Source organism: Anomaloglossus baeobatrachus, chromosome 1 (assembly GCF_048569485.1).
Source record: "Anomaloglossus baeobatrachus isolate aAnoBae1 chromosome 1, aAnoBae1.hap1, whole genome shotgun sequence".
NCBI lineage: Eukaryota > Metazoa > Chordata > Amphibia > Anura > Aromobatidae > Anomaloglossus > Anomaloglossus baeobatrachus.
The window spans coordinates 811737927-811750125 of NC_134353.1; the positions used below are offsets into that span (position 1 = coordinate 811737927).

Here is a 12199-nt window from a genome sequence, read left to right on the forward strand (position 1 = left end):
TCGCTCTGGCCGGCGACCCGCCTCCTTATTAAGGGGGCGGGTCGTGCGGCGTCACTGCGACGTCACACGGCAGGCGGCCAATAGGAGCGGAGGGGCGGAGATGAGCGGGATGTAAACATCCCGCCCACCTCCTTCTTTCCGCATATCCTACGGAAGCCACAGTGACGCCGGTAGGAGATGTTCCTCGCTCCTGCGGCTTCACACACAGCGATGTGTGCTGCCGCAGGAGCGAGGAACAACATCGGACTGTCGCGTCAGCGTAATCATGGATTACGCCGACGCTGCACCGATGAAACGATTACGACGCTTTTGCGCTCGTTAATCGTATCATCGAGCCTTTACACACTACGATGTCGCATGCGATGCCGGAAGTGCGTCATTTTCAATTTGACCCCACCGACATCGCACCTGCGATGTCGTTGTGTGCAAAGCCCGCCTAAGGGTACCGTCACACTTTAGCGATGCAGCAGCAATCCCACCAGCGATCTGACCTGGTCAGGATCGCTGCTGCATCGCTACATGGTCGCTGGTGAGCTGTCAAACAGGCAGATCTCACCAGCGACCAGTGACCAGCCCCCAGCCAGCAGCGAAGTGCAAGCGACGATGCGCTTGCACGGAGCCGGCGTCTGGAAGCTGCGGACACTGGTAACTAAGGTAAACATCGGGTATGGTTACCCGATGTTTACCTTAGTTACCAGCGCACACCGCTTAGCTTAGTGTGTGCAGGGAGCAGGAGCCGGCACTGGCAGCGTGAGAGCTGCGGAGGCTGGTAACGAAGGTAAATATCGGGTAACCACCTTGGTTACCCGATGTTTACCATGGTTACAGCTTACTGCAAGGCTGTCAGACGCCGGCTCCTGCTCCCTGCACATTCAGGATTGTTGCTCTCTCGCTGTCACACACAGCGATGTGTGCTTATCAGCGGGAGAGCAACAATAAAAAAACGAACCAGGGCTGTGTGTAACGAGCAGCGATCTCATTGGGTAATTAACCCGATGTGTACTCTGGCTAGGAGTGCAGGGAGCCACCGCTAAGCGGTGTGCGCTGGTAACCAAGGTAAATACCGGGTTGGTTACCCGATATTTACCTTAGGTACCAAGCGCAGCATTGCTTCCACGCGTTGCTGCTGGCTGGGGGCTGGTCACTGGTTGCTGGTGAGATCTGCCTGTGTGACAGCTCACCAGCAACCCGTGTAGCGACACTCCAGCGATCCCTGCCAGGTCAGGTTGCTGGTGGGTTCGCTGGAGCGTCGCTTAGTGTGACGGTACCTTTAGGGGTAAAATCTGTATTGAGTGAAGACCAATTGTTACATTACTAGGATAGGAGATGATAGTTGCTAATGATAACATTATACAGCTCTGGCAAAAATTAAAGGCCCCTTTACACACTGAGACTTTCTAGCGATCCCACCAGCGATTTCGACCTGGCCGGGATCGCTGCAAAGTCTCTAACAGTCGCTGGTGAGGTGTCAAACAGGCAGATCTGGCCAACGATGCAGCAGCGATACGGACCTGCAGAATGACCTCGCTGGAAAAGGAACGCTAGCACGCCTATGGACTGTGTCGCTAACTATGTCGTTGTAACAGTGTCAAACTGCTACATACTGCGTAGCGGGAAACAAAGTACCAAAAAATGGTCCTGAATGACTTGTAGTGATCAGCGACCTCACAGCAGGGGCCAGGTCGCTGATGCATGTCACACACTGCAATGTCGCTGGGGAGGTCGCTATTACGTCACAAAACCGGTGATGTTACAGCGATATCGCTAGCGATGTTGCAGTGTGTAAGGGGGCCTTAAAAGACCACTGCAAAATTGTCAGTTTTTCTGATTTTTCTCTTTATAGGTATATTTTTGAGTGAAATGTAAATTGTTCTTTTATTTTATAAACTACTGACAACGTCTCTGAATTTCCAAGCAAAAATTTTGTATTTATTATATATTTAAGTATTTCACCAATATACTTCAATTCATTGACTTTCTTGATTGCCCAAAAACCACATCAATACCGCGTCCGATTTTGACAGAGTTTTTTGTCACAGCATGCAGATATAGTGCAGAAAATGTGTGCACAAAATCTGCAGTGTTTGCACATAGATGCAATCAAATGAGGACAAAAGGCACGCACTGAGCTGCTGTGTAACAAGGCTTTATTCCCGCATCAGGTTACAAAGTGAAGGCAGTGAAGGAGGTGGTGCACAGAGCACGTCGGACGATGGCCGTTTTGCGTCTGTCTACGACGCTTCTACGAATCCAGCACCTCCCTGCCTTCACTTTGTAACCCGATGCGGGAATAAAGCCTTGTTACACGAAAGCTCCGGTGAGTGCCTTTTGTCCTCTTTTGATTGCATTTATCTGAGACTTGGAAGTTTTGAAATGAGGACCACAGGCTGCAGGTTTTTGTGCTGCCATATTGTGCATTTTTGGCATAAGACAGAGCAAGAAAATTACTCTACAGACTATTTACAAGCAAGCTTGAAGTGAGCCGATTGAAGTAACTTTTACTGAACAGTGCCCAGCAATTCTTTTTCTTTTTGGAGAATTTGTGTTTGCACAGCCTTACTGTAAGGCTATGTGCGCACGTTGCGTACAAGCCCTGCAGAAATTTCTGCAGCGATCTGAAGAGCACATGTGCGCTTTAGATCGCTGCAGAAATGTCCGTAGTGAGCGCCGATTCCATGCGCTCTGCCTGCAGCTCCTGCCATAGACAGAGCAGGAGCTGCCGGCAAAGCGCAGGAAAGAAGTGACATGTCACTTCTTTTTGCGCAGCGCTTCGCCACGTGCGCACGGCCCCTGCACAATCTCCATAGACTGTGCAGGGGCCGCAGGACGCATGCAGTTACGCTGCGCTACAAAGCGCAGCGTAACTGCATGTTTTTACGCAACGTGCGCACATAGCCTAAGGCCTGACACACGGCATGAAAATCAGTGCGAGTGGAGTGCGATATAAAATCACATTTCACTCGAACCAATATTAGCCTATGTGTCAGCACCCATGAGCGATTATTTTCTCAGCCCTAATGGAACCGAGAAAACAATCACAGAATGCTGTGATTGTAATGCGATCATTGTTTCTCTAGCACCCATTCAAGTCTATGGGGCAAGAGATAAATCGCACTGCACTCGCGGTACACCGGTGTACCGCGAGTGCACTGCGAGAATGGCACTAGCTGGCTACGCAGGAGAGAGGGAGATAAATCCCTCCCTCTCCTCCTCCATGCTGGCCCGTCCCCTGCAGCTGAAGTCTGCTCGCACGATCGGACCTCACTCGCAGGGACACTCGCATGACACTCGGCTGTGCTGTACTGCCAGAGTGAGCCGAGTGTCATGTGAGAGGATTGCAGTAATCCCCGTGTGACCCCAGCCTAAAGTTCTGAGTTCATACCGAACACCGGGTATTTGAGTCTCAGACCCGATTACAGATTTTTACTTGTACACCCGGTTTATGTTCAGGTTTGTCATCCAAATGAAGCTTGTTGAAAGGCTGCAGAGCATAAAATATGTTAATTTATATTCTTTCATTGTATGTGGTTCTATTAAGCTTGAGTTGCGATATACAGCTCATGTTTTTAGGCTGGGAAGGACCAAATAATCCTGGACCTTCCCAGTCTGATAATACTAGCCCCAAGCTGTCTGCTATATCTATGCTGGTTATGAACAATAGACGGGAGCGCACGTAAAAAAAAAAATTCTTGGACACAGGCATCTTGTCAAAAGTCCTTGTTCGAATTCGAGCTCCAGACACACGATTGTGGGTACGAACCCCGAACTTTACCATTCATCCCTAATTGTATTATTTGAGACCTAAGACCCTCCAATTCATCTGCACACCTCCAAATACGTACATAGAACTGTACTGTGTCTGCCTAAAGTATTCCTTTATTAGCACTAATAAGGAAATTAGAAAAATGATTGATATTTTAGTTGCAAATTTAGTATTTTTATGCAAGCACTGAAATAGATCTTTGAACATACTGAATTACCAGAAACTAGATACGTCCAGCCAACATATTATTCACTTCACCGCATGCCTCCAACAATTGACTAGACGTTGGTATCACCGTTAACTACAGACTCAATGACTGCAGCATTTTAACTGTATACTAACACTATTTTGCTTGTTGTATTCCCACTATTACAGACACCATGTATTTCCTGCTCCTAGTAGTTTTCAGCTGTTGTGGTACTTAAAAGGGGGTTATGTAGAGCTTTTGGATTTTTCTTATGGAGCTAAAAACTTCATTAGCAACTACCTTCCTGTTCTGTCTGACTCTGATCTGCCAGCTCAAAGCTCAGAAACCGTTTCTGTCGATTTTCCTGCTCCATTTGATCTTTACATCAACAGATTAGCTCTTCCTCTTCCATTCTGGTCTGTCAACAGGGCATCCCCGCTGATGTCATTCTGATTGACAGCCGGTTCTCCCGTAAGCATCGGAGAGACTGCAGTCAATCAGCATATAAATGACAGTGAGGGCCCATTGACAGAGCAGAGTGAGAGAGCAGCTGCTCTATCGACATGACGTCAATGAGCGGTACGTGATAGATCTGAGCTCCCAGAGATCGATGTGACGAGTCAACTTTTTTGCCTCTTGCATGAAGGTGACCTTAATTAGACCAGATGTAGGAGTCCTAATGTTTGTTAAATCAAGAGATGACCATTGTCTCTTCCCAGACTGATCGGCGCCTTATTGTGTGTAAATGTATTGCCTCATCCCCACACTAGCACGAAACGGTCACCGTTGTCCGAGGCTTCGGCTCCCCCTCCCTGCACTACATGTCACCCATGTCTGCACAATAAAGAAGACGATCTCATCCCCCAGTGAGTTGCTGCTTTTTTCTTGTGTTGGATCTGAATTTTTGCACTGCTGTCTGTTTTCGAGTGTGCAGCTCCAGGGCAGGTGTCCCATGTCCGCAATAATGGTCTAGTTCCTTAGACAAGTGCGAAGCTGATTGTTGCTCGTCTGTGGTGCCCGGTCTTTTCTCTCCACATTTAAACTCAAAAATGGTGATGTGAACTAACATTTTTGGACAAATTTGAGACCACTTAAGTTGCAGTCTGGAGTTCTGATAATATATTCTTGGATTGTGTTGTGATCACTGCTGCCATTTGCCCAGAGCCTTTACATCTAACAGTTCTACAACATATCACTAGGATAAATCATAACATTATGACCAGTGGCTATTTCATTTCTGGGATCTTCAACATTCCGTCGCATCCAGACCCCCACAGCGCCATATACTTTTAAATGGTTGCTCACCAATATTACAGATCAGCTCCTAAATAGTGTATGGAGAGATGGTGTTCCAGCTCCATAAACTGTTTACGCCCTGCTGCTGCTAGAACTGGTAACTGGTTAATAGATCCTAAAACAGTCTAAAATTGATAATCTATCCTAAGAGTAGTCCATCAATATTCTTCTAGGGAATAACTCCTTTAGGTTGTGACTACCTATAGATTTACTCTGTAGAGAAAAATTCCGTATCCCATGCTGGCCATCTAATAGTGTCTCTCCGTGTTGGAGACCTTCTATGAAAACTTATGTTGACAATCCCATTAAAGTGAATAGACCTCTTTATAATCAAAGTGGATTCTTCCGCCTGTTGTAATGCACAAATATCAAATGTATATAAGACAGAAAAAGTAATGCACAAATTCCAAAGTAGTCGGAATTTAATGCTCTGCGAACACTTTATTACACAAAGTACATTCAGTTTCTGAAAATAGTGTTCTAAAACAGTGTAACCATCTAAAAATAAGACATCCCAATAACACCAAACCAAAAATTAAATAATTTTTTTCATATAATTTTTTTTACAGATTTAATTATTTTTGGACACTATATAATATTGTGAATTTAAAAAAATAGAAGAGATTTAGCAGCTTTGCATTTTATGTGGCACACATCTTTGTACTGCGATAAGTTGTGACTTTAAAGGCATGAAAATAATAAAATTGGCAATTAAAGTGCTATTGGAGAAGCGGAGAAAGGCCATGAAACAATGAAGAACTCCCAATGAACCGAAAACATAAGAATTACGTTGTCTAGAAGCTTTCTATAGTAATAACAGAGGGGGTTCTGAATGTTCACGTAAGGACTACATCTGCACTCATAAGGGAAAATAAAGAAAACATGACACTTGTACAGCCCACAGAGACTAGTACAGTTACAATTAAATACACAATCTTAAACGTGCTAAAGGGCCAGGGGGTGAGTGGAAGTAGTTGTTTCAGGAAGAAGATACTGGCACTGGTGGGATAGTGGGTGCTGAATATTCTTCCTCTGAATCTGATCCATCGTCGTCATCCTTTTCTTGGTCACTGCCTTCTGTGCTAAGTCTGTCAAAACCTTTCCGACTGTATCCTTTATGACTAGCAAAAAAAGTTCCTAAGTTAAGACCTCCACTTCCTTTGCCTAGAAGAAAGACACAAAGGACATAACCGCATAAGAAACATTCGGTGTATCTTGGTCAGAAGAAAACATTTTTATAGATTGAGGATATAGGCATTTATGTAACCAATACAAAATTTAGGTTAGGTAAATAGTGAAAATAATCTGATTTATTAAAACTTGGGTACTACACCCAATGCTTCAACCTGTCTGCCAGGACAATGTTTGACTGTGGTAGGTGATGTATTTCTACCATCAGTTTAGACGTTATATAACCTTCCTATTTTCTTATTGTGCTACAACAAATTGAAAAAAAGTTTATAAAAATGTCCTACGAACTTGTATATCCAGCTCCCATGCATATCAGTATCACTCCATGGTTACAAATGACAAGTCATGTGTGTAGTCTGATCCTGTGTTTAGACCCCCATACACAATAAATAGTGGAAAAATGCTTTGGCCGATTGTTCGGCAGACATCGATCTCAGCCTTCTCTCTTATACACAGGAGGAGTGCTGGTTCGGACTAGTACATTTGTGATCTGTATTAGAAAGCCACTGACAAACATTTCTGCTAGCGCCTTATCTCTAGGAGAACAAAGCGATTGGCAGTCCAAAATATCAGATATTTACAATCAATATCTCCCCCAACGATCAGTTGGCCGATGCCCCTATACAAATTAGAGTATCGGCCAAACCCGTCTAGATTGGTGGGTTTAGCTGACAGTCTAATATGTATGGGGGACTTTACTTCCCTCCATTTGCCCCTCTGCTATTGTATGTAGGTAAGCAACAAGAGGGGACACAGGGAGTGGAGTAGCTGAACTGTGGAATTAGACTACACAGTTAGGCCTCTTTCACACATCATTGTTTTTGCCATCCGGCACAAACCGGCGAATTGCGGATAAAACAGATCCGGCATCTGATGCCGCCGGATCATTTTTTCCATCATACACTTGTATAAGCGCCGGATTGTGCCGCATGGCCTCGCGGTTCATCCAGCGTGCACCAGATCTGGCAAAAATTGTCTGTGCGGCCGCCGGAAGCAACGTCCAAAGGACCGGTTTTTGGGACCGGTGAAAAAACGGAAGGCTGCAAATCTGGTTCTGTCAATTGAAGCCTATGGGGGCCAGATCCGTCGTCATCCGTCACATGACGGAATCAGGCGACTGATCTGTTTTTGTTTGTGGGCATACCCAGACGTTGTGTAAACTCATCTCTCTCTCCTCTTTTTTTTACTGGATCCGTTGCATCACTTTTTACACAATCTGCGACACATCCACCATATCAGGCACAAACCGGATTGTGCCTGATGGCAAAAAAAACTGATGTGTGAAAGTAGCCTAAGTCTATAGTTTCCATATATATTATAGATCATACACCACACTTCTAGCCCTTTAAGGGTGCACTGGTAGGATCCAAAACTGGTGCATCTTTTGAAAGTGGTGGATAGCGCACCATTCACTCTCGACTTTACACCAAGCAGTGTCTCTTCTTCAGCAACTGAAGTGAGGAAGGTCGACTTGACTGAAACGTCTTCACTAACTGGACTTCACTATTGTTTGAAAATACAAAAAAATTCTCTTCAATTTAGAGTGCCTGGTTATATAGACTATAATTTCCAGCTCTGATTGGAAATATAGTCACAAATGGAGGCTTTCTAAAGAGATAAAGGCCCTGATTCATTAATGCTTATGTGCTAAAATTCTGGGTAAACGGCTTTGAAAAGTGGCAAAGTTTTGGCGTTAAAAAATGTTGCAACTTCTAGCATTTCCATACTACTTTCAGGCAGCAGTGTCAAAATGGTTTGGAAGGGGGCGCAATGACACCTGCTTGTCCAGTTCATGAAGAGCTGTGGCATTCCTTACACCCCAAATGTTACTTCAGCACGCCCCCTCATCAAGACTGGCATGAACAATTCCGGTCTTGATGAATGATGGCCACAGTCATGTGTGATTTATGAAAAGAGTTTAGCACAGAAAGCTCGACTTTCTTTAATTACTGAGAGGTACAAGTCTTTGCTCTCCGACCTGCCACTGCGAATAGAGATCTAACAAACATTTATAGCAAATCCTGTAGATACCGTATAAAATGGGGAGAACCTGCCAAAAAATTCATTTTTATAGTTACATGTTGATGCCAAAATGAAAGTTAAAAGTTTCTTATCAATTCTAAGTTTTGAGTCATCTCCTGGAGTCATCTAAACTTATTAATCATTCACTGCATAAGGCATAATATGTCATCACTGCTCAATTGCTTTTCTGTTGTAGGCAGATTCCTTCGTCTTGAATGTTTCAATACAAAACTTATTTTATAACTAATCACATAAATAGGAGATGAGAATATATGAAAGCTTTATGAAGATTTATTTTCAGTGGTGCTAGAGAAACACCAAACGCTTTATTCTTAATAACTAGACTGGCAAGTCAAGGAAAAGACAATAAACTGTAAGTAAGAAAACAAACGGGGAATGTGAGGAGCACGATACTGCCGGGTAATATTTGTTTTAAACAATGAACACAAAATAAAATTAGATTAACTGTTAACAATTTTCCTTGGGCGTCCCTCCATAGACTTACACTGGCAGCACTGATTGGCATTGGACATGCCCCAACCGGTTGTCAATTTCTAAAAAGACTTCTGGTATGAATAATGAAGAAACAGCACAACACAGACTTAAAAAAAGATGCTCCAAAACTGTCATACTATGGTGAACACAGATTTACTAAAAGTTGGAAGTGACAAAGATCAAGACTAATATTCCTTATAGGTAGATGTTCAAGCATACGCTCATCTTTACAGGATGTTTAACAGTGATTTACAACTTTCTTCATATGAGGGAACCCCTAGAATGAGAGATCATAAAAAGAACAGTTGATGATGCGCTACCCTCAGGCTGGGGATCACACAGCAAAGGCTCCGTCAGGGCTTAAATGTGAACCTACCCAAAACGGTACTTGGGCGTTTGTACCGACGAGGCCATTAACTATAGGAATGCAGACGGAGTTACAGTGTGCACATTCATGCATAATTTGTGGCCATCAATGGGAAAATTGGAGGCGTTTACTGTCTCATGCTGCCCGCCTCCAATATGTGTATACAGCCGAAAAAGTGTCTTACTTTATGTTCATCAGGCATAGTGACTAATGATTTACTTAGGGGCCACAGTGTGACATATAAGTGTGTTCAGGGGCAAGGTGGAGGGATTTTTTATTACACACAGAAGCATATTTGTACATATTTGGGTCTCTGCCCTTGTATTTATTATGAATTTTTTGCATGTGCAGGTATTATCACCTCCTTTTTTTTTACTATTAAAGAGGTCAACTTCCTATTGACCTGACATCACCACGGCAGGCCCCAGTCTTCCCGAGTGACTGGGCTGTGGGCGGCGTTTCAAAGTTCATCACAGCCCAGTATCGCTCCTGCTTGCAGCACTCTGCTGCGAAGGAGAGAGCATGCAAGATGCTGGGCTGTGATGAGCGGGGAAACGCCACCCATAGCCCAGTCACTCAGGAAGACTGCGGCCCGCCTCAGTTGAGGTTACATCACCGGACGTCAGAGGTCACGTAGCCCGGGGGTCATGTGAAGGGGTTGAGTAGACCACAATAGCGCTGCTCACAGGCACTATTGGCAACACAAGGTATTTGAGAAAAACCTTGTTTCTCAACATAATATCGATGTTACCAGTAATGAAAGTGGGTGAACCACCCCCTTTAACTTACATTCTATGCCATAGTGTGACACACCATTGACCACACTGCATTTCCTTTGTTATTAATGAGGTGGTTTTATTCAATCTTCAGTTGTGAAGGCAATGAAATTTGATCAATAAAATCTGCATATTAGTATTTTTGGTAATTTATTTATGAATTTCTATTGTGAGGAGTCTTTTTTATGTCTTCGTGGTGATAAACTCTGGAGAAGTTGTGGTGAGTGGAGAAAAAAAAAAGAAAACAATTTCCATCAGATGTCACCTGTAAGTCCCTGAATGCAAATGCTTTTATTAAAAAATATTAATAATAATAATAATAATAATAATTCTGCCTCTGGCTACCACAGGCCAGTACTGAAGTCACTCTATGGCAGTGATGAATGCTGGTAACCAACTCCTGGGATTCCTTTACCATTTATAAGGTTGTACCAGGAATTGTAGTTTTACACAGTAGAAACAAATAATGACGGTTAAATATACAGGTTTGTGTAAAACCTGGATTATTGCACAAGCCAGGAGGCTATGCATGTTATCTGGTGTTACTTTTATAATAGTCAGCAATAGCAATTTTATTTACACTACAGACAAACAGAGATGTTTGGCTTTCAGGTGAAATTTATGGAAAATGTAAGAAGTTCAAGTTCATGCTGCAGTGATAATTTATTATGACAGTAGGGCATTTAAGTAAAAGCATGCAATGGTAATTTCCTCATCTCAAACAGTTTATTGAAACAAAAGCCAACAACAGTGGTGGGTAAGGCTACTTTCACACTTGCGTTGAACGGTATCCGTTGCATTGCGTTGTGTAACGGATGCAACGGATGTGTTGCATATAGTGGTACAACGGATGCTGCAAAACAACGCAATTCGTTTTGATTTTTTTTTTTTTACAGTTTTACCAGCGGCAGACTATTGTAAACGATCAGCTGATCGCTCTCAGTAGCCGGCCGCCGGGTGATCAGCTGATCGCTCCCAGTAGCCGGCCGCCGGGTGATCAGCTGATCGCTCCCAGTAGCCGGCCGCCGGGTGGTCAGCTGATCGCTCCCTGCAGCCGGGTGATCAGCTGATCGCTCCCTGCAGCCGGCCGCCGGGTGATCAGCTGATCGCTCCCTGCAGCCGGCCACCGGGTGATCAGCTGAGCGCTGTCACTTGCCGGCGCCCGGGCATGCCGGCGGGCGGGCGCTCAGCTGAGCGCTGTCACTTGCCGGCGGCCGGGCATGCCAGCGGGCGGGCGCTCAGCTGAGCGCTGTGACTTGACGGAGGCCGGGCATGCCGGTGGCCGGTCGCTCAGCTGAGCGCTGTCGCTTGCCGACGGCCGGGCGCTCAGCTGAACGTTCGGCCACCGCGAGCCAAAATAAAGTGATTTAAAAAAAAAAAAAAAAAAAAGAGCATGCGCAGTGGAATCCAGAGGATTCCGCTGCTCAAAATAACGTTACATGCTGCGTTCCTCCCGCTGGGCGGAAGCAACGGAGCGTCGCCCAGCGGAAGCAACGCAGGTCCTTTTGGTACAATCCGTCACCCATACAAGTCTATGGGAAACAGCGGAATCCGTTAACGGATTCCGCTGTTTTCCAAAAGGGCGGATTGTAACGGAAGGAAATAAACGCAAGTGTGAAAGTACCCTAAACCTCCCAAAAATGACAAATGTGTCAAAAACTTGTCATGTGGCCTTGAGCATCAATTTCAGCTTGACAACGACATCTCCTGAAGTTCACAAGTGGAGTTATTGTCTGCAGAGGCATGGCATCCCACTTTTCTTGAATTGGCGGCCCTCAGGTCACTGAAGTTCAGGGGTACAGAGTTACGAGCCTCTACAAAGGGACTCAGGTGGTCCAAAGGTTTTCCATGGCATTAAGATCTGGTGAAAGTGTAGGCCACTTTATTTGAGGTCCCCCAGTCTTCAGCAGCCGTTCCCTAATGAGTCACCTTAATGAGCTAGAGCACTGTCGTCCATCAAGATGAAATTAGGCCTGTGTTGTTTATGCGGAGGCACAATGACTGAATTAATGATGTTCTTCAAGTAGTAGGGGCTCGTCATTCACAAAGTGTAGGGCAGTTCTGTATGGACAAGATACCTGTGCCCACACTAACAACAGCAA

General features: G+C 44.7%; 1 protein-coding gene across 5 annotated transcripts in view; it reads right to left on the minus strand.

The window, feature by feature from the left end:
- Positions 1-5667: 5667 nt before the first annotated feature.
- Positions 5668-12199, minus strand: part of PAM (peptidylglycine alpha-amidating monooxygenase) — a 280372-nt gene continuing 273840 nt past the window's right edge. For all 5 annotated transcript variants that reach the window (XM_075325058.1, XM_075325057.1, XM_075325056.1 and 2 more), the window contains one exon: positions 5668-6410. In XM_075325058.1, coding sequence (XP_075181173.1) covers positions 6226-6410 — 185 coding nt within the window. In that variant the 3' untranslated portion in view covers positions 5668-6225. The remainder of the gene's footprint in view (positions 6411-12199) is intronic.